Raw genomic sequence first — 22,219 nt, 5'->3', positions numbered from 1 at the left:
AAGCCAGAAGTAGAGAGTTCAAGTGACAGAATACCACAGCCAGGCAAGAGCACAAGGCCCTGAGTTCAAGCCTCAGTATCAGTAGGTACACATGCACATGAGCATGTGCACATGCATACACACACACACACACACACACACACACACACGCATATCAGATTATAATTTGGGCTTGAAAGTTTATCTGATAGCTTTTTAATGATGTCTTTAATAAGAATAATTGGCATAACAATACCTAAATCTATAAATCTTTAAATTATTGTATTAAAATTACTTTCTGGATTATCTAAAACTATGTAGTACTATCAGACTGTAAACTGTAAAACATGGACATAAAGCTCCTCAAAACTAATTTTTAGTGTGTGCCAGTAATGAGGCTTGAACTCAGAGCTGAAGTGTTATCCCTTGTAATTTTTACTCAAGGAGGTACTACTTGAGCCACAGCTCCACTTCAGGCTTTTGTTTTGATGGTTAGTCGGAGATAAGAGACTCATGTACTTTCCTGCCTTGGAACTGTGATCCTCAGACCTCAGTTTTCTGAGTAGATATGATTACAGGCTTGAGCCATTATTGTGGACCAGATGAAAAAATGAACATTGTTGACTCACAAAAGGAAACATGTATTACTAAATCCAATATGGAGTCATCTATTATTATTAACATTCAGGGTAGCTCTATTTTTGTACTAATTTGAGTTTAAAGGAAGACATTATTAGGATATAGAAATATATAAGAAAAGGTTAGCGTCTGTGTCTGTGTGTGTGTGAGCACCAGTTCTGGGTCTTGAACTCAGGGCTGGGGTGCTATTCCTGAGTTTTTTTGTTTTTTTCCTCAAGGTTAGCAGTCTATCACTTGAGCCACCACTCAACTTTTGGGTTTTTGGTGGTTCATTGGAGATAAAAGGGCTTTCCTGGCTTCAAACCTTTATCCTCAAATCTCAATTTCCTGAGTTGCTAGGATTATGGGTGTGAGCTACCAACACCTGGCTGAGGTTAGTTCTTGTAAACCATTAATCTTCCAACTTAAGTTAGTCACTGGATGCATAACTAGTAAGTATTTCAACTCTCTCAAATAATAGCATTTTTAGAAATGGTACGTTGACAGCATTAAAAACTTATATCCAGCAGTAGAGAAGTTGATTATTAATTCAGCAAATCTGAGATGACCTACATATTCTGAATACAACTATAATTTATTTGAATAATTAAAACTTGTTAAAAAGTGCTCAAATACTTGAATGTGTTGCTGTGAGTATTATGACAGAGTGCCTGTCTTTTAGGGGCAAAAATGTCTAGAGGGACATTCCAGTTGAAAATCTGGTGGAGAATAAGATTGTATGTTTTAGTAGACAACTTTGTCTGCTATGTACTTCCTGTTGATGCAGCAGCCTGTGAAACAGCTACTAAAACAAATTCTTCTAAGACAATTCTTTATAAAAGCATGTCATAATGCTTTCTAAACTAATAGAATCTTGAAAATCATCATAGGTCTGCTTGTGAAAGAAGCCAGACATACTGCATGATTTCTCTCACCTCAAGTACAGAAACAAGAAAACTATCAAGAGTCATGCTTTCATCCTTGTGGGGAGGAGACTGTGACTAAAAAAGAACACCAGGGCCTTTGGGGAATGCTGATAATTTTTTTTTTTTTTTTTTTACAGTTCTGGCAACAGAACTGAGGGCCTTGTGCATGCTAGACCACATACTTTACTACCACTTGAGCCATGCCACCAGCCTATAAAGTTGTTTCTTGAGCTGAGCACTGATTATACAAATGTGTTTGTGGGCTAGGAATGTAGCTTAGTGATAGAGTACAGGCCTGGGTTCAATTCCTCAGTAACACATAGACAGAGAAAGCTGGAGGTGGAGCTGTGGCTCAAGTGATAGAGTGCTAGCCTTGAGCAAAAGCAGCTCAGGGACAGGGCCCAGGTGAGTTCAAGCCCCAGGACTGGCAAAAAAAAAACAAAAAAAAAAACATTAACAAATGTGTCCAGTTTGTGACAATTCTTTCAGTTGTATATTTATGCTGTATGTACTTTTCCTGTGTGTTGTTTGTGTGTATCAGAAAGTTAAAGTTAATGTTGAAAAAACTCTGTATATTAACAATTAAAAGGTAGTTTGAGATTTGAATTCAGGGCTTTTCACTTATTAGGTAAGCACTATACCACTTCATGCCTCCAGCCTTTTTTGCTTTAGGTTTTCAGTCTTGTGCTTTACACCCTGGGCTAGCCTCAGACTACAATCCTCTTACCTATCTACCTTCTATGTACTCATATCACAATCCTTGTATGCATACGTCCTGCACATCTAGAATTATAGTTGTGACCAAATTAGTTTACAGAGATGGAAGTCTCACTTGTAGTCAAGGCTGGCCTTGTATTGTGATTCTCCTGATTTTAGATTCTTGAATAGCTGGAATTATAAGTATGAGCTACTATACCTACTTTAAACTGTTTTCCAGTGGTGAAACTGTCAAATTATTAGGTAGCCTTTAGCATTAAGTAGTTAAGCACCTGCTCCCCTATGTCATACTTCTGACTTTCAAGGTGAATTTCCTTTTTTTTTTTTTTTTTTTGCCAGTCCTGGGCCTTGGACTCAGGGCCTGAGCACTATCCCTGGCTTCTTCCCGCTCAAGGCTAGCACTCTGCCACTTGAGCCACAGCGCCGCTTCTGGCCGTTTTCTGTATATGTGGTGCTGGGCAATCGAACCGAGAGCCTCGTGTATCCGAGGCAGGCACTCTTGCCACTAGGCTATATCCCCAGCCTGAATTTCCTTAAAATCTGGCATAAATTTGTAATTTAGTGAGCTAAATCTACTGAGTTTTTGTTAATGTTGCTCTAGTTTCTCACACATAACTATGAGTGTTTATTACTACTTAATGGTCTATGACAACTAACCATTCAATTTAATTGAAAGCAAACTGCAATCTTTTTTTCTTCTTTTTTGCACTGGGGTTTGAAATGAGCCTTGTGCTTGCTATCTCCCAGCCATCCATTTTGTAACTGTTATTTTTGAGACAGGGTCTGGTTTCATGCCTTGATACATGCCCAAGTAAGTAATCATCACCCCATTTTAGTCTTCCCAAGACAGCTAAAACAAGCCTATGAGCCACCACACACATCTCTCTATTGAGAAGGGGTCTCCAGAACTATGTCAGCCCTGGCTGACCTCAAACCATGACCCTCCCAATCTCAACCTCATAAAGTAGCCGTGAGTCTGGCTGTAGTCCAACTTATTGTAAATAGTCCTAAAAACATTTCTGAAATCTAAATACATTTACATTCTCTAAATAAACATTTAATTTCCTTTTTGGTACATAAAAGGTTTATAAAGCAATGCCACTGTAAATGCATTTGAATTATAAACCTTTGAAACTCTTAATGATAACTCCTATAACTCTTAGTTGATGGTGACATATCAGAGAAAGCCACTATTAAAGTCTTTCTATATTCAGGCACCAATCCTTGGAAATATCTCTGTGTTACATTCGGCACATAAACACTGTACTTTCCCCTTAATGAAGAATGGATTATTATATAGTAAAGGAAAATGTGTCCCAGAAAACCACTTACTGGTGCTCAATGACATCATTGTCCTTGGACTTTAACTTTATTTGACTGTGCTATTTTTCTCCAGATGTGCCGCCATCTTGCAAATTAAGAGTACAGAAAATAAAACGGACATTTGAATGTCACCGCCCCCCCAAATCTTTCTATAAATGACATCGGAGAGCTGGGTTGGGTGGCACATGCCTATAATCCCAGCATTCAGGAAGCTATGGTAGAAGAATTATGAGTTTGAGGTCAGCCTGGGCTACACTGAGAGACCTTGTCCCAACAAAGTAAATGTTATATGATAGCTACGAGGCTGAAGGCAAGGAAACCCCCTAATGTTTACTAAGCAAGTTGTGAATGAATGCCTTTAAGACCTACCACAGTTTTCTGAGATGGAGATCCTTCCTTAACTATGAAAACTTTAATTATGATCTCTAATATCACTAAAAAATACTGCATTATCTGTGGTCTTCAAAACAGGGTTTGCTACATCTAGCCATTCCTAAGTTCATTTGGAAACAAAAAATTATATCTGACATAGTAATTAGCTCACTTTCCCAAGGTCAGACCTGGTAACTTCTAAATGAGTGAAAGAATGAAAAATGAGCTTTCAAATACAGGAAGCCCCTAGAAAATAAGAACAACAACATCTGTGTAGTAAAACAAGAGCTTTCAAGGTTTTCAATGTTCCAGGGGTGGGGTGGGAGATGAGAGGGGGCAGGGGCTGGGGGGAGGAGAGGGCTTGTGCTCACTGTACACACACGCCACCAGTGGGAATGAAGGCCAGTCTAAGTGCTCCTATAGCTATGTCGTTCCCACTACTCAGGGTAATAGTTCCAAGCTGTGAGGCCTAGCTGTGTAGGCCCTGCCAGCCAGGCCATCACAGCAGGGCTTTGATAGCATGGGGCCTGAAGTGTCAGGATATAGAGAAGGCAGCAGTCATTGGCTGTGAAAACAGTCTGATACAAACCAGATGGGAACTTACTAGATGGGTAACACAAAGGAAAACAATTGGCTCATTCAACAAAGTCAGGCTCTGGCCCCAGAGTCTTCACAGAAGACAATAACAGTCACCCCAGAGTGGATGTAAACAAGAAACAGCAGCCATGTGGTTACAGTTTAAAGAATTGTTTTTCCTCAGACTAAACAAAGTTTTGATTTCTAATTCTTGTATCCATTCATTCTAGTTTGGTGTAAGCGGCCCTTCTGCCACAGACGAATCCTTCATTTTCCCATTATATACTTTGGTGACAATGAGAGAAATATGTGGGGACACAGAAACTAATTTTGTGTTGCTTCCTGTAAAATGGTATGAACCCAGGCTGAACTATTTCAGAAAACTGGTATATTTAGAAAATGATTGATCATATTGACACAGTAATTAGGAGTATCCCACATAATATTTCCAGGACTTCCTAAGCCATGGCCATTAACATGGAGGCAGGATGACAGGGAAGGCAACGAGAATGAGGTTTCAGAACTAAATTTCTACCTAAACAACTGCTTCTGACATCATTAGCAGGTACAGTATTATTGCAATTATATTTATGAGAAATGTTCCCAGTTCTCCACTTTTCTCTTCTGGGCTGACAACTAGGTTTTAAGATACTTTTTGGCAATAACATTCCATATAAGGGCTTTTATTAAATATCTATTGTATTCTACATACTCAGTATGCATGGTTTACAGATGTATATATTATTATTTTTTCTATTTTGAGTCATTCAGGTTCTACATTAAAATAATTCATGATTTAATTCACAAGAAATTCATTTCTTCTACTGGAAAACATAGCCCAACTTGCACATAGTACTCAGGTAAAGGCTGGGGTTGTAGCACCGGCGTAACGCCTTGTGTTTAGTATGTACAAGGCCTGGGGTCAATCCTCAGCACCACCAATAAACAATGACTAAATCTGGAATCACCATTCTTAGCTGATGCTAAGGGGCCAATAAGGGAAACTAATGATGACATGTGTTTACACAACATTTGTCATGCATATATTTGAAAATATTTACAACTAATATTTACAATATTTACAATCTGTTTGTTTGGGGCTTTTATAAGAAGAAAAAATAATAATGACTTCTCTTTGAAGACACTGGCCTGTGGAAACAATGGTGAGAACCGCTGAGGTTTGTGAGGCTGGATTGGGAGTTCCACTGGCTTGCACTGGTTGTACAGGACGTACCACTGCACTGAGGCCACCACTGAGAAGCCCTCCCCAGCTCTACCAGCTCTCTCACCCCAGGTAGGTAATGGGAAACCAGAGAAGCAGAGGGGGAGTAAAAAGTAGAAGTGTGTGTGGTATTTCCCACCATGGCAATTTTCTCCTGTATTCTGCTGTGTACACTGTACTAACACATCACTTTTTTTTAAAGTCAAAATTAGTTTGTGCGGCAGTACTAACTGGGCATTTCGACTATGTCTAATTATCAAATCCTACAAATTATTTGATGCTTTTATCATCATAAACTGAATTCCAGTGTGAAAAGTAGGAAGGGAAAAACTAAGAAAATGTGTTAAGTCTTACATAAAAGAAGAACCAAGGGTAAATACAGCATTCATCAATGATCCAATCAATTTTAATTTTATTAAATGTGTTAACATATAGGCTGAGCACTGATGGCTCATGCCTGTAATCCTAGCTATGTAGAAGGCCAAGATATGAGGATCATGGTTCAAAGACAGCCTGGGTAAGAAAGTCCATGAGACTCTTATCTCCAGTTAACAACCAGAAAACCAGAAATGGAGTTGTGGTTCCAAGTGGGAGAGCGCTAGCCTTGAGCAGAAGAGTTCAGGGACAGTGGCCAGGCTCCAAGTTCAAGCCCCACAGTTGACAAAAGAGAGAGAGAAAGAGGGGGGGAGGGGAGGGGGAGAGAGAGAGAGAAAGAGAGAGAGAGAGAAGAAAGACATCAGCTCAATTACCCATAGTGTTTATTAGTGAAAAGTTTATAATCAAATGCAAAGCTCTTCATTCAAATGGACTAAATGAGAGAAAAGGCAACAAACTAAATAGCTTCAGAGAAAACATGTATATAGAAAAATTCTCATGACCATTTGTTCAATATAGGACATGTATCAAATTGTGATAAATAAAACCAAAGTTAACAAATGTTATTCCTTTAAAATAATATTTAATAAATGTTAAAGAAACAAAATATTTTTGCCTTTTATGAAAACAAGTCTTACCTGGTTGCTCTGAAAGTGAAACATCAGATTTACTTTTGACATGTATTACACGACATTGTACTGGCTTATGTTCAACTTGTTTAACATCCTGGTCTTGCTTAGTCTGTTGGTACTAAAGAATTTAAGACATGAACCCATATTTTTATTAAGTTAAAAAATTTGAGTTTGGGGGGAAGGGAAAGGGGGAGGAGGGAGGGGGGTGTGAGGGACAAGGTAACAAACAGTACAAGAAATGTATCCAATGCCTAACGTATGAAACTTTAACCTCTCTGTACATCAGTTTTATAATAAAAATTTGAAGAAAAAAAAACAAATCAAAAAAAATTTGAGTAAACAAAATTTAACAATGTTTTATATATAAGTATACATATGAGTCTATAACACATATAAGTACATATACTTATGTATAAGATATATAATACATATAAGTATATATACTTATATATAAAATACATATGCTTTACATATTAATATTATAAGGTTTGTCAGAAAAGAAACCCATCACATGGTTTGGGAGAAAGGAGTTTATTGGTGGAGAGGAAACTGCCAGCCCACACAAGATGGAGGCATGGGGAGACAGAGGGAAAGAAAGAAGGGAAAGAGAGAGAAAGGGGGCAAGAGAGAGTAAGAGAGAAAAGGAAAGAGAACAGGGACTCATGTTGACCTGGGTTATATAGGGAAAGGCTTTCCATAGTGTGGTCCAAGGAGGGACGGTCAAGGAGGCAGATTAACCCTCAAACGAGAAGAGGGAGGAGGGGATCCAGTGAGGAACCTCACCTCGGATTTCTCGCCTTTACCATTGCTGGCTACCATCCACCACACCATCTCCTCTTTATATCTGGTGAGTGACTCCCATCTACAAGTCCTCTGTCTGACCATGCCAGAGGGGTCCCGAATGCCTTTTTGGCTAGTCTATTCTCATTTCAGGGATGCCTGAATTGAGAATTTGACTCTATATCCTTGTGGACCCCCATCTATGTACTTGTGGGCCCCCTCCCCATCCTTATTGGACTCTTATGTCCTCACCAGACTACTCCATAAAGTCAAAACGGCTAGAAAATTGGTCTCAATGGCCCAGCCTCTTGGCTTGTGCCCTTGAGAGTGCAATAAAAGCTGGGTTCCAAGGACTCCCCTCTAGGTTCCCCCTCAAAGGCTATTCATTTTGGGTTTGATCTACTCCACAAGCCAAAGGAAGTTTTAGATAAATAACTCTGACAAGTATTTGTGGTCAATTCCTAATAAGCTACAGCCCCTGCCTCATGAGACTTCTTCCAGGCTTCATTCAAGGAACTGGCATCTACCACCAAGGGATCCTGATGCTCGCCTTCTCCCAGAGGGGCCACATCTCTTGCCCTTTACCTCAATGTCGACCGTCCCTTGCCAGCAGGAAGTAGCCAGAGAGTGGGCACCCTTTTACATAATTATTAAAAGGTGGGAATGTAAGGCCCATCCCTGGCAGGGCTCCATGCAGATGCCCCCCACCTGTAAGTCTGTGCCCAGTACCTGAGTTACCTTGGTAGCTGGCACACCTGGATGCAGTTACCTCCCCCTTCTCTGAGGTCAGATCCAATCCACCTGGCCCTATCTCCTGCCTTTCCCTATATAATCTGGTTCAACATGAGTCCTGCTTTCTTTCCTTTTCTTTCTCTCTCTTGCTCATTTTCTCTCCTTTTCCTCTTTCTCTTCTTCCTTCCCCTCTGTCTCCCCATGCTTCCATCTTGTGTGGGCTGGCAGTTTGCTCTCCCCCAATAAACTCCTTTCTGCCTGAACTATGTGGTAGGTTTCCTTTACCAGTGAACCTTACAAATAAATATGCTTAATATAAAAATTTAGTAATATCCTTTTCTTTCATTTGGTTACTTATTAGCACTTCTGCCAATAAGTAGGTGATGAAGTACATCTTTTAAAAAGGAACCCAGAAATACCTTTAAGATTTAAAAAATATGAATTTCAAATATTTGTCATTTATTTCAATTTTTACTAAAGAATTCAGAGCTACTTACAAATCAATCTTGTCCACATTTATATACACATTATGGAGTCAGGCAGACTAAGAATTTTGCTGTAAGCTCATTCCTATAAGCATTTTCACATAAAATAAAGATTTACATAATGAGCTGCAATTTTCAAAGAGCATTTATTTACAGTAAGATAATTTACTTCCCACAAGTTAGAGGCATATTGCTATCCTCTACTTGCCATTCACCAGATGCACTTCCCACCGTAAATCCACCATCTCTATAGTACATAAACAAACCTGAAATTAACGAGTCTCAAATTTCTTTACCATCAGATATGACTTGCACCATTTTCTTTCTTTCCTTCTGTTTTATTAGCTTAATTATGAACGAATCCTAAAAAAGGACAGCTCTGGAACCTTATCAATTAGTAACCACCAGAGAGCCAAGCATAGTAGATTGAGCCTGTAATACCAGGTACTTGGGAGGTAGATATTGGTTTATTAAAATAGGTAGCTGATGAATGAGAACAACAGTCGGAATTCAGGCAGTTGAGAAAAGTTTATTCCCAAACTGCTGGCCTGTGGCTGAGATCAAGCATGGCTGGAGAAGGGCTGACCTCCCCCCCACCCCACCCCGGGATTTATCTAGGGCAGGGGCAGGGAGGTATGGCCAGGTAGATTCCATGTGACCTCAGGAAAACGGAAGTAAGTGCCTCCAGGTTTGCTAGTAACCTAGGTAAGCAGGTACTGGGCGGAGGCTTTACACAGCTTTTTATTTTTGCTCAAGGCTAGTAGTGCTCTATTACTTGAGCCACAGCTCTACTTCTGGCTTTTTGGTAGTTAATTAGATGTAAGTCTCTCACAGCCCAACTCTCCTGTAATCCTCAGATCTCAGCCACCTGAGAAGCTAGGATTCTAGGCATGAATCACCAGAATCTGGCTTAAATTCATTCGTTTTTAAGTTGGAAATTGCCAACTTGCTTTCCCCAGTGGCTGGATCATTTCACATTCCTGCCAGATGTATAGGAGAGTGCCCTTGCTCCACTTGGCACTATCTCTTTTAAATGTGCACATGGTGGTATCTCATTGTGGTTTTATTTTGTATTCTCCTACTGATTAACAGTGTTGAGAATCTTTTTATATACTTATCTGCCATTCATGTATTTTCTTTGGATGAGATACATGTCCACAGGGTTTGTCCATTTTAAATAGATTCTGCTTTTTTAATCCGTTCTGTCAGTCCCTTAAGATTGTGTGTTGAAGAACAGAAGTTTTTATTTTTAGTAACACTAAATTTTCAATTCTCTTCTTCACAGGGATTTTGGTACCATATCCAGAAAATTATTGCCTAAATCATGATCAAAAATATTTTTCTTGAAGGTGCAATGGCTCACGCCTATGATTCTAGCTACTTAGGAGGCGGAGACTGGAGGTCTGCAGTTTGAACTCAGCCCAGGCAGAAAAGTTCATGAGACTCTTATCTCCAATTAATTAGTAAATACTTATTATTGGTGGTGGGTCCCATAAACAATCTTTATCTTACGTAGTTCTTCTTTACCTCATGTATATCGTGCAATGTTGTGCAATACCATGTAATAAATATCTAGGAAATTAACTCATAATGAGAAATAAATTACCAATACATAAACTTCAAAACTGAAAGCAAGCATATTTTAAACTTGGAGAATAATTATCCTATTTCTTCAGTATGTAGGTTCATGAACCACTGGCTTCATTAATTCTGAATTTTCTTATTCTTTTTCATGTGATGTATTTTACAAAATTCAATGTTATAAACATTTATGGAGTACTTATAATAGCCAAACTACTGAGCTAGGTACTGCTTGGAGATACAAAAATGTATATGATAACTACCTAGTTAGGTGTTGGACATTTTATATATACTACTTTTCATCTTGAACTTAAAGGTGAAATAAGTTAGGCTTAGAAAGAGGCTAAATAACACGTCCAATGAGACTGCTAAATAATGCTTAAGCCAGGATTCATACTCAGGCTTGGGTTAGTAATTTGAGGCTGTCTGCCTCCAAAGATACTTCCAACAGGGCATCACACAGGAACAATAGTATTATCACTCTCATTTTAAGTACAAATGATCTGGTTTGGTACCTGAGAAAAACTTGCTGCTGCTTCTGATAACTTAGTACCATTTTCTTGTGTTGTCAGATGAGTTGTGGAAAGAACCAAGTTAGAATCTGGCTGCAATTCCAATTCTCCCAAACTTATTGGGCCATGACTAACACATGAATCTTCATAAATGCCACCTATTAACAAAGATGTAAATGAACAGCAAAATAACAAATTTAGCCAGGTGCTAGTGGCTCATGCCTGTAATCTTAGCTACTCAGGAGACAGGGTGGCAGTTCAAAGCCAGCCTGGGCAAAGAAAGTCCATAAGACTCTATAGTCTTTTTCACCTGATGAATGAGAACTGTGTACTTCAACCAAACACATTTGGCAGGCCTTCACTGCAATGAAAACCAAAGCTCTCAAGAGAATACAAATGTACATGTTCACACCAACCCACATAGTATTCTAAGTAAGGCTTCAAGACACCCATGCAGTCCTTCCCCTGGCTTCTACCTGTATACCAATTCCCAGTATTCCTTCTATCTCTATCACTAAAGTCAATATAATACTTTCTATCCAAATCAGAATCTTAAATCAGTGGGCTATTCCCTCGCTAGACTCTGTTGTGCGATTTCTTTTTCATATGCTCAAGCTCCTGTTTCTCACGTAAGCAAATAAAAAGAGGAATAAGAACAGCATAGTGATGCATGCTTTAATGTCAACATTTGGGAAGCAGGGGCAGGAGAATCATGAGGCCAGCTTTGGCTACATAGTTCAAGGCCAATGTCACAGGGAGACGCTGTTGCAAAAACATGGAGTTCAGTGGCAGAATGTCTGCCCAGCATGTGGAACTCCCGAGTTCAATCCCTAGCACCCCACCCCCACAAAAAAAGAGCAGATATCTGTATATATCCAATAATACCTGTACATTTGCATTGTACTCTATATTCTAAGCACTTTCATGTACATTAACTCATTCTGTGAGGTAGGCAGGTCAGACTGTCTTTCATTGCTCAAGGAAACTATTTACAAACCAGAAGACTAGTTAGAGGCACAGAATTAAAACTTGCATTTCCCAACTCCTAGTCACTGTTCTTTATTTCACATTCTGATAAAACTATTTTTATTTCTGATAAAACTATTTTTTCCTGATTAATGGCCAATTTTTAAATAAAGGCCACTATATCTCATTTACTCAATATAAATAGAATTGGAAAGTTACATATAAGCTAAAATTGTTATAAGCTATTTTCAAAACACCGTATTTCCCAAAGGTAATCATTCTAGTTGGCATTGCACAATTGACAATTTCCTAGATATAGAAAATAATTATGTTTAATCTTTCATGTTAATTTAGGTTTTGGGGGGCTTAGAATAAAGCAAACTACATCTGTTCAATTTTCATTTTTTTTCTTTAATAGTATTTAATCTATACAAAATAATTTATCAAATTGCTACCTGATTATCATCCAGCTGTCTAGCATAATGCAAGAATAATTTAGATAATGGCAAGAATACTCATATTTAGAGCAACAAATGTTCTTGGCCTTGAATTTATTTACATTGTGATATGTCATTTTCTATTCCTATCAAAGCATAAGGAATTAATATCCACAATATTTAAAGAGATAAAAAAATTTCCAGGCACTATAGGCTCATTTCTACAATCCAAAGCATTATAAAAGAGAACACCTACTGTGTGCCACACCCTAAGCTAACTACTTTACAAGCACAGTGACTGCCAACCTCAAGGAGAATGCAGTAGCCTTCAAGATAGTCCCCAAAGATCTCTGCCTTACAGTGTTCACCCTTTTTGTAGTCCCTGGTTAAATGATTCCAAGATTGGTCTGCCTTATCAACAGAATGTGATGGGAGTAATAGCATATCACATAGGTGTAGGTGATGAAGTTATTAAAAATGTCATTTCTACTTCAGTTGCTCATTCTTGATCAGCTTCTCTGGGGCACACTACTTGGCATCATCCATTTTGAAATTAAAAATATATCTACCCTTGTATCCAGAATTAATAGTGGTGGGAAATAGTAATAATGTAAATATCCATCATCAGAGAAGTGTCTAAACAAATTATTGGAAATCCACACCATTGGATTGGTAATAAACAACACCAACTGACCAGAAGCAATCTATAGGATTTAACAGAGTAAAAACAAAATGCAGGCAAGCATACAGGATATGATCTCCATTTATCAAATAGCTGCAATCATACATATTACAGGTGCTGTGTATATGTATATGAATGTGTGTGTAAGAAGAAAAAAACCTCATAAAGTTTCTTAACATATTATGCTATCAAAGACCAGCATAGATCAGGACCACTTTTTAGACAGGATAAAAGAGTTTATTGCTGACCCAAACAAGGCTAGTGCCAAAAGGAAGTTCAGATCCTCTGAGAAGGGAGACACCTTAGGTTTTTTTTTTTTTTTGGCCAGTCCTGGGCCTTGGACTCAGGGCCTGAGCACTGTCCCTGGCTTCTTCCCGCTCAAGGCTAGCACTCTGCCTCTTGAGCCACAGCGCCGCTTCTGGCCGTTTTCTGTATATGTGGTGCTGGGGAATCAAACCTAGGGCCTCGTGTATCCGAGGCAGGCACTCTTGCCACTAGGCTATATCCCCAGCCCACCTTAGGTTTTATTCAAGCTGGTCATACTCAACATATTCATTATTCGGATATTCAAAAGGTCAGGTGGAATGATACCGACTTCTGACCGGGTGGGCCATTCCTTTCTAATTGCACAGAAATCATGATGTATGTTACTACCCCTTCTGTATTATTATTTAAAACAAAGCCTGTTGGGCTTCTGGTTTGGGTTCTATAGATAGCCCCACCTAGTCTGCTCCCAAGCCACATTCCTGCAACTGGGAGGGGCACATTCTGGCAATGGGTGCTGTGATGTCCCTTCACCCAGAGGGATAATTTTGTCTACTTCAGTATGACATAACATGTCATTTTCTTTTCTTTTTCCTCTTCTTCTTCTTCCTGTTCTTCTTCATCGTCGTCGTCATCTTCGTCTTCTTTGTCTTCTTTTTTTTTTTGCCAGTCCTGGGGCTTGAACTCAGGGCCTAAGCACTGTCCCTGGCTTCTTTTTGCTCAAGGCCAGCACTCTACCTCTGGAGCCACAGTGCCACTTCCGGCCTTTTCTATATATGTGGTGCTGAGGAATCCAACCCAGGGCTTCATGTATGCAAGGCAAGCACTCTACCCACTAGGCCATATTCCAAGCCCAAAATGTCATTTTCAACTGGAGAAAAAATAATGTGGACATAATCCTAGCATATGCACAGAGCACAGTGAGCACTCAAAAAATGTCTTCTAAATGAATAAACGAATATAATTCATCATCTTTTGGCTAATTCCTTTAAGATTCAATTTCTCATGGCCTCCAATGTGGGTTGTGAGTTCCAATTCTATACTCTTTCAGCAGTCTGTGTTGTACTCATAACACAGAACTAGAATTGCTAGCTGTCCTTTTCTTCTCTCACATGGGTAGTAAGCTTCACTGACAGTAGATGTCATGAGTCTCCGGCAGCTCATTTAGTGAAAATATAGTGCCATATACAGCAGGGCTTCAATTCAGGTTTTCTTTTTTGTTCTTTTGCCAGTCCTGGGGCTTGAACTCAGGGCCTGAGCACTGTCCTTGGCTTCTATATATGTGATGCTGAGGAATCGAACCCAGGGCTTCATGTATACGAGGCAAGCACTCTTGCCACTAGGCAATATTCCCAGCCCCTCAATTCAGGTTTTGAGCCAGTTAATAGCAATAATTAGTAATGTGCCCAGAGTCCTCACAATTCACCCAAAACACCAGTTTACATTTTTTAGTGTCTGTGAAACAATTCCTCAAAGTAGATTATGCATCTTTTTGGTACTAAAGCTAACCTGCCTCAGGTTACCCTCAGGAATGAGTGAGGTAGAGGACTATAGGTTATGACAGGTCAGTGCCTGCAAATAGGCAGAGGTGAAGAGATGAACCTGAACCTCTGTACATAGTTCTAAGACAGGAGGAGAAAATCTTGAAACAGGAGGAAATACAGTTTTCTATGGGCAATTGTGGAAATTTTTTATTCTGTTAAGCACACAGAAAATGGTACGTTGACAAACCCCAAAGCATTATAAAAGAGAACACCTACTGTGTGCCACACCCTAAGCTAACTACTTTACAAGCACAGTGACTGCCAACCTCAAGGAGAATGCAGTAGCCTTCAAGATAGTCCCCAAAGATCTCTGCCTTACAGTGTTCACCCTTTTTGTAGTCCCTGGTTAAATGATTCCAAGATTGGTCTGCCTTATCAACAGAATGTGATGGGAGTAATAGCATATCACATAGGTGTAGGTGATGAAGTTATTAAAAATGTCATTTCTACTTCAGTTGCTCATTCTTGATCAGCTTCTCTGGGGCACACTATGCTGGAGCAGTTGACTGAGAGACAGTGAGGAAGTGAATCCTCCAAACCCAGTCACTGTTAACCTGCAGATTACTTTTGTCTCAGCCAACCATTTAACCAAAACCTCAGGAGACATCCTGAGAAACACCAGCTAAGCCACGTCCAGATTTATGACTATCAGAGTTGGAGGAGCTAAGAAATGTTTGTTGCCTTTAGCTCTAAATATTGCTAAGAATTTGTAACATCTCTTCCCCAACATTTTGCTAGATAAATAAATTTATGTTTGGAATATTAAGTTACTTGACTGAAGATGCAAAAACAGATGGAATTCAAATCTATTTCTTAAAATTTATAAGTCAACTTTCGGCTAAAAGTTCTGCTATGCAGCCACACACATCTATCTATCTTTCTTTCTTTCTTTCTTTCTTTCTTTCTTTCTTTCTATCTATCTTAAGCAAGATGACTTATTTTTCCAATTAAATTAAACTGCACACTTGTTTAATACAATAGACTTACTATTAAAATGAACTCTACATCATAGGTAATTTTCTGGGTGCTACCTGATCTATGTGTATATATATATACATATATATATATATAGAGAGAGAGAGACTGTATAGTTATATTCTCATGAATTTTACTATGTATGGTGATTTAACAAGTCTTAGTTCTCAAGTTCCTAGTAGCTCACAAGTGATCTGTGAGAGCCATCTAGTGTCAATCTCCTTTACTGCAGACTGCATAAATCGCCAGGTAAGAAGATACTCAAAACCTACAGATTTGAAAGAGTAGGGTTATGGCTAAAGTGGCAGGACTCCTCCCTTATTAATAAGCACAAGGCCCTAAGTTCAGTAAGACGAAATAAAACAAAACAAAAACAGTAATTTGAAAGAATGTAAAACATTGGGGCTGGGGATATGGCCTAGTGGCAAGAGTGCTTGCCTCGTATACATGAGGCCCTGGGTTCAATTCCCCTGAACCACATATACAGAAAATGGCCAGAAGTGGTGCTGTGGCTCAAGTGGCAGAGTGCTAGCCTTGAGCAAAAAAAAAAAAAAAAAAAGAATGTAAAACATTCAATACTCTCATCATATGCACAAAATGAGAAATAATGCCAATCTTTACAATATGAAAAATTCATGGAAATTCAGTCTTTAATTTCTCTTAATTCTGAATGACATAGGTATTAACTCAATGTAAAGCCAATGCTCTAATTTGGTGTGGGGCAGTATTAGAGTTTGAATTCAGAGCCTTGTGTTTGCTGGGCAGTTGATCTTCCACTTAAACCATGTCTCCAACCTTAACTCTTCTACATCAATATTTTTCTAACCTCAGGAAAGTTCTTTTCTGGTTTCTGGCAAATATGAACATATGATGAAATTTCTTTTCACTTATTCGAATATAACAATGGGTATGGAAAAAGTCAATAACAAGAATATAGTCAAGCCTCATTAATTTGCAAATTTTACATTTGGAAATTTACTTGGTCTACTTACTACAATTTATTTGTATCTCAAAGGATAATATTCACAGTATCTTCATGGTTTTTGTGAATTTGGGCAGAGTGGTGAAAAACTTGAATTACCCAACATAAACTATTAAACATATGAACTTTTCAAAGTATATTTAATTCCATGGTTTTTTTTTCTTTCTGTTTTATGTGCATACATGTTGTATAATTTTGTTGCTGAAAATCGCTCCCAACCTGTTTTAAAAGTACTAAAAACAACAAAAGTAAAGGTACTAAGGCACTACTGTCCAGTGTTTCTTTTTCCTTTTTTTTTTTTTTTGCCAGTTCTGGAGCTTGGACTCAGGGCCTAAGCACTGCTCCTGGCTTCTTTTTGCCCAAGGTTAGCACTCTGCCACTTGAGCCACAGCGCCACTTCTGGCTTTTTCTGTATATGTGGTGCTGAGGAATCGAACCCAGGGCTTCATGTATAGGAGGCAAGCACTCTTGCCACTAGGCCATATTCCTAGCCCTTGTCCAGTGTTGCTGTGATATGCCTTATGCAGAAGTTACATGTGTTACATAAACTTCCTTCAGGCATGAGTTATAGTGCTGATGACTGTGACTCCAGTATTAGTGAATCAACAATCCATATTATGTATGGTGTCTTTAAACAGAAATATACATTTAAAAAAATCAAGTTATTTTCTGTTAACACTGCTAAGGAATTTAATCTTGCATTTCTTCTAGGAGCAATAGTTCCATATTTGCTAACATGTTCACGGTGACGTCATAGGATGTAAGTACTGCATACAATGAAAATTAACAATAGATGCTAGTGTTAGGTGCTCTGTGTTATACTCTTTCCAAAATGCTACAGCAGAAAATTTAGTTCCACCCTAAAGTCAGTTCTAGGGCAACAATCACCAAATACTGCATCTGAAAATCATACAGTAAAAGGAGGAAGACCTAGTATGTCAGCTTTGAATTAACAGTTACATTTTTCCAGTATATATTAAAATATACCTGTACTAAAATTTTTAGGTGTATATATGCATATTACCAAAACTACCAACACTGACACGTGAGCCATACTCAGGAAAACACTACTACATATACCATAGAAGAAGTTATTACCTTTAACAAAGAAATTTTTCAATCCTCCATCTAAAAATAGTTATATTTTTTCAATTCACCTTAGGAACACTACTATAGATTATAATACAAAATAGAAGATAGCATTCAATTCAGAAAGAATACAAAGAAAGTGTGATAAGTGAGGGTTTCATAGATGAAACATCAAGAAACATCACCGAAAGTATACCTGAAACTGTGCTGGACTGCTGAAATAATGGCCTAGTGTCACACTGCTGATCCACAGACTCTGCATGAATGAGCAGTGGCATATAGAAAGACTGGTCCATTAAGATGTTTTCCACTGCAGCTGTCAGCCTGGGCCTCTGCCCTTCACTAAGTTCGCCCACACTGGTATCCAAGTCCTTTAAAAAGTAGCAAAGATGATTAATACCTTCATATTAAAATCAAGTCAAAATGAAAGATAATTGCTGAGTATCTTGCCTACTTGCAGTAGTCTAAAAAGTGTTTATTATGCCACATATACATTATGTGTAAAGCATCTAGTGTTAGGTTTTATTTTGATTATCTTATTGTTATTAAGTTAACCATTACAAAGATTTCACAGTGTTTATATTAAGTGCTTAGCTTACATTAATTGCCAGCTTAGTAACTGCTATACCCTTAGTTCAAAGCCTTGTACCCACCACCACCAACAACAAAAAATCCAAACCAAAAAACCTCTACAGTTCAAGGAGTCCAGGTTAAAATTTCTATACATTGACTTCTCAATAATTGAAACATAGCTTATATTAATGAAAAGTAGGAATATTTTTCCTGCATTTGTATCTAGCCAAAAGTATCATCAAGTTCAAAAGTACCTCTGGATGATAGACTGCTTGCTGTGAACCTAACTCCTGGTTTTGTTTAGTAAGAAGAAAACGAGCTGCATCTATATGAGATTTTTTATGGAGCATCTTAATCACCTGTCCTTCACTGGGAGGATCATCTTCCTAAAAGAATCATATACAGTTAGTACATCAAAAGCTTTATCAAACAATTGCATCTTTCTCAATTATGACCAATAAAAACTCAGCCATTAAATGAGGATATCAGTAATTTTTGGAAAGAAAATGATCTCTAATTTTCATTTAGTTCTCATTTCCATTTGACTACGGTAAAAATACTATACTTTTGTTTGACTATATAATACTATAATTTGAAAAACATGAATGTTGAGCCTTCTGTCTCAAACAACTAAAGTACAATGATCATAACAAGTGTTCTATCTAGGGTCATCTAGTTTTGGGCTCCCCTGGTATAGTACTTCAGGGTATGCAAGTCACAAAGCAAGGACAGAATGGGTTCATGAGGGTAATGCTTGCTATACTTGGACCACATGCAAAAATGGAACACTGCAGAAATTCATGGTAGCACCTACAACCCTTCAATGCTCCTTTGCCTCTGTGCTGACATCTGCCTTATTTGGCAAGGACCTTCACTAAAGCATAAGGCCTCCATCACAAGGGCCTCCAGCAGCACAGTGCCTCAAGCTTGTGTCTCAGGCAAATTTGACACCTTCAGAGGAAACAAATGGGTGGGGATTTTCTCTGAAAAGTAAAAAAATGCTTGAAGGTTTGGTCTTTTACCTTGCATCTACTTTTAAAGGTAGATGCTTCTAAAATAAAATATTATCGTTTGTGGGGAAAAAAATTGGCCTCTCACCAAAATGACAAATATTGTGGACCTTAGAACCAAGGTAGATTTCCTTATAAATACAGATATGAAAATCATTAAAAGTATTTTAATTGTTTAATTTTGAATTAAACAGTGTTTGTTAATTTTGGATTATAATCCCATATCCCTCAGCTGTTTACAGATAAATGCCTAATGGTACATGACTTCAAGTTATTTTGTTTTTTCATATTACACTTTGGATTTGCTATAAATTTCTATTGTTGACTTAGGCACAGTAAAAAATCTAAATTAAAAACTAAATCAATAGCTTATAATTCAGTCCTGATTCAGTTTACTTACTTAAGAAACTTTAACATGCATTAGTATCAGATAAAAGTCTAGAAATGCGTAATAAGAATTACTATTCCTATCTTTTTAAGCCATAATATTTATGTATTTGTCAGCACAAAGTATTATAACTGTGGTTAAGGAAAATAACAAATGCATTATGAGAGCTGCTCAAAATATTGTAAAGGCAATAAATAAATGGGTAACATTTAGCACTGAGGAAAATTTCATCAATTATGTACATGTACATTTTTAGCTACTAGAACCACAGACATTAATGAAAAATTTCTTTTTACTCTCATGATTATAATAAGATTATATAATGAAATATGCAAGAAATCTTAATGCCTTCATGTATTCATGGATAATATATACTTTCATATATATGATATATATTTTTACATACAAATATATTTTTAGCATTTTAAAATCCTTAAGTATTTAAGATATTATACATGCAACAGGTATAATGTAGACATATACATTCCTAACATGCATGAAGCCCTGGGTTCGATTCCTCAGTACCACATAAACAGGAAAGACCTGAGCAAAAGAAGCTCAGGGGCAGTGCCCAGGCCCTGAGTTCAAGCCCCAGGACTAGCCATAAAAATAAAATAATTTATATACATATATACACACATATATAAATAAAATAAAAATGTATAATATATGCATATACATATGCATATTTAAAATATTTATGGGCTGGGGATATGGCCTAGTGGCAAGAGAGCTTGCCTCATATACATGAGGCCCTGGGTTCAATTCCCCAGCACCACATATACAGAAAACGGCCAGAAGTGGCACTGTGGCTCAAGTGGCAGAGTGCTAGCCTTGAGCAAAAGGAAGCCAGGGACAGTGCTCAGGCCCTGAGTTCAAGGCCCAGGACTGGCCAAAAATTAAAAAAAATTTTTTTTAATAAAATAATTATATATACTTATACATAAAAATAGCTTAAAATAAAAATTAATATAATTTTAAAAATTAAAAGAATATATATATATATATATATATATATATATATATATAATGTTTTCCCCTCTCTAAGTTGCTCAGGCTGGCTTCAGACTTACAATTGTTCTGCCTCAAGTTGCTCAGGCTGGCTTCAGACTTACAATTGTTCTGCCTCAAGTTCTGGAGCAGCTGTGATTACTAGAATTTACCACTGTGTCCAGCTTCATGAATAGTATCTTACTAAATTTTGTATGTATATCTCAAATAATTGAGAAAAGAATTCTGATCCATAGCAACACATTCATCAGGCTACTATTCCTGTGGGAATGCAATCTTGATTCCATCATTCCTTACCATTTCAAGGGCATCCTGCAGAGTGCTGGATAAGCTATCATGTAGGTTTGTATGATATAATCCTCCATCTCTTAAAACTGGAAATTAAAATGTAACAATTTAGAAAAAAAGATACATAAAACTAGTAAATAATCTGACCAAAAAGCTATAGAGCACTACCTTTTAACTTATACAGCAAAAGACGTACTTAGAAGTGCTGGGTGCCAGTGGCTCACACCTGTAATTCTAGCTACTCAGGAGGCTGAAGTCTGAGGATCTCAATACAAAGTCAGCCTGGGGAGCAAAGTCAGTGAGACTCTTATCTCCAATTAACCACCAGAAAACGGGAAGTGGCACTGTGAAGTGACAGAGTGCTAGTCTTGACCAGAAGAGCTCAGGGACAGCACCCAGAAAGAGTTCAAGCCCACAACCGACAAAAAAAAAAAAAAAAAAAAAAGGAATTCTGAGAAAGTTTATAACAAGTAATTCACAAACTTCACAATTTATAACAAAGATGAAATTTTTATTTCATCTATTAGCTTGTCAGAAATTCAAAAGAACTATAACACTGTAGATATAAAACTGAAAATAGGCACTCCTATAATTTCTGTCACTAAAAACTGATTAAATCTTTCCCAAGGCATACTGTCAATGTAATGGTACTTTAAAGGTGCCTACTCTAACTGCAATTCCCTGTTGAGTGTGTATTCTAAGAAGTTATTCAGGTAAGCACATAAAAAGTATGTGCATGTATGGTCATCATTAGAGAGACTCGTTCAGTAAGGAAACATTGAAAACAATCTAAATGCTTCCATTAGGCATTGTATAAATAGATACTGAAAAAATATAGGTATATATCTATCTGTGTGTGTATTAAAAAAAAATCAAGATGCAAGTCTGATCCTTTTCTAAAGGTCCATACATGCACTCTGTTATGTATTTAGGTATATCTCTAGGCACACACAAGGAAAGCCTATTAAGATCTAACTGAAACTTTATGGTATTAATTCTAGAGGGTGGGAGTATGAAAGAGATTTTTATCTTACAAAAGTGGAGCTTAGAAGAGTTATTAACTTTCCCAGAGCCTCTATTCTTTGTACTATTTCATGTTAAATTATGAAAACTAAGTAAAAAACTTTTCTTCTGTGGCCTGGGACTTGAACTTTTTTGTTTTCCTCAATGCTAGTGCACT

General features: G+C 37.7%; 1 protein-coding gene across 5 annotated transcripts in view; it reads right to left on the bottom strand.

The window, feature by feature from the left end:
* Kiaa0586 (KIAA0586 ortholog) overlaps nucleotides 1-22,219 on the bottom strand; it is a 107,234-nt gene that overhangs the window by 13,634 nt on the left and 71,381 nt on the right. For 4 of the 5 annotated variants that reach the window (XM_048361856.1, XM_048361858.1, XM_048361855.1 and 1 more), the window contains exons 25-29: nucleotides 21,049-21,125; nucleotides 18,597-18,728; nucleotides 17,966-18,140; nucleotides 10,834-10,988; nucleotides 6,747-6,858 (exon numbers count right to left, since the gene is read on the bottom strand). In XM_048361856.1, coding sequence (XP_048217813.1) covers nucleotides 6,747-6,858; nucleotides 10,834-10,988; nucleotides 17,966-18,140; nucleotides 18,597-18,728; nucleotides 21,049-21,125 — 651 coding nt within the window. Of the gene's footprint in view, nucleotides 1-6,746; nucleotides 6,859-10,833; nucleotides 10,989-17,965; nucleotides 18,143-18,596; nucleotides 18,729-21,048; nucleotides 21,126-22,219 lie in introns of all 5 variants that reach the window. The other variant, XM_048361854.1, reaches the window with a different exon arrangement.

Source organism: Perognathus longimembris, chromosome 14, assembly GCF_023159225.1.
Source record: "Perognathus longimembris pacificus isolate PPM17 chromosome 14, ASM2315922v1, whole genome shotgun sequence".
NCBI classification, from domain to species: Eukaryota; Metazoa; Chordata; class Mammalia; order Rodentia; family Heteromyidae; genus Perognathus; species Perognathus longimembris.
Note: the sequence above shows the minus strand (reverse complement) of the source record. Positions and strands in the feature narration are given on the sequence as shown.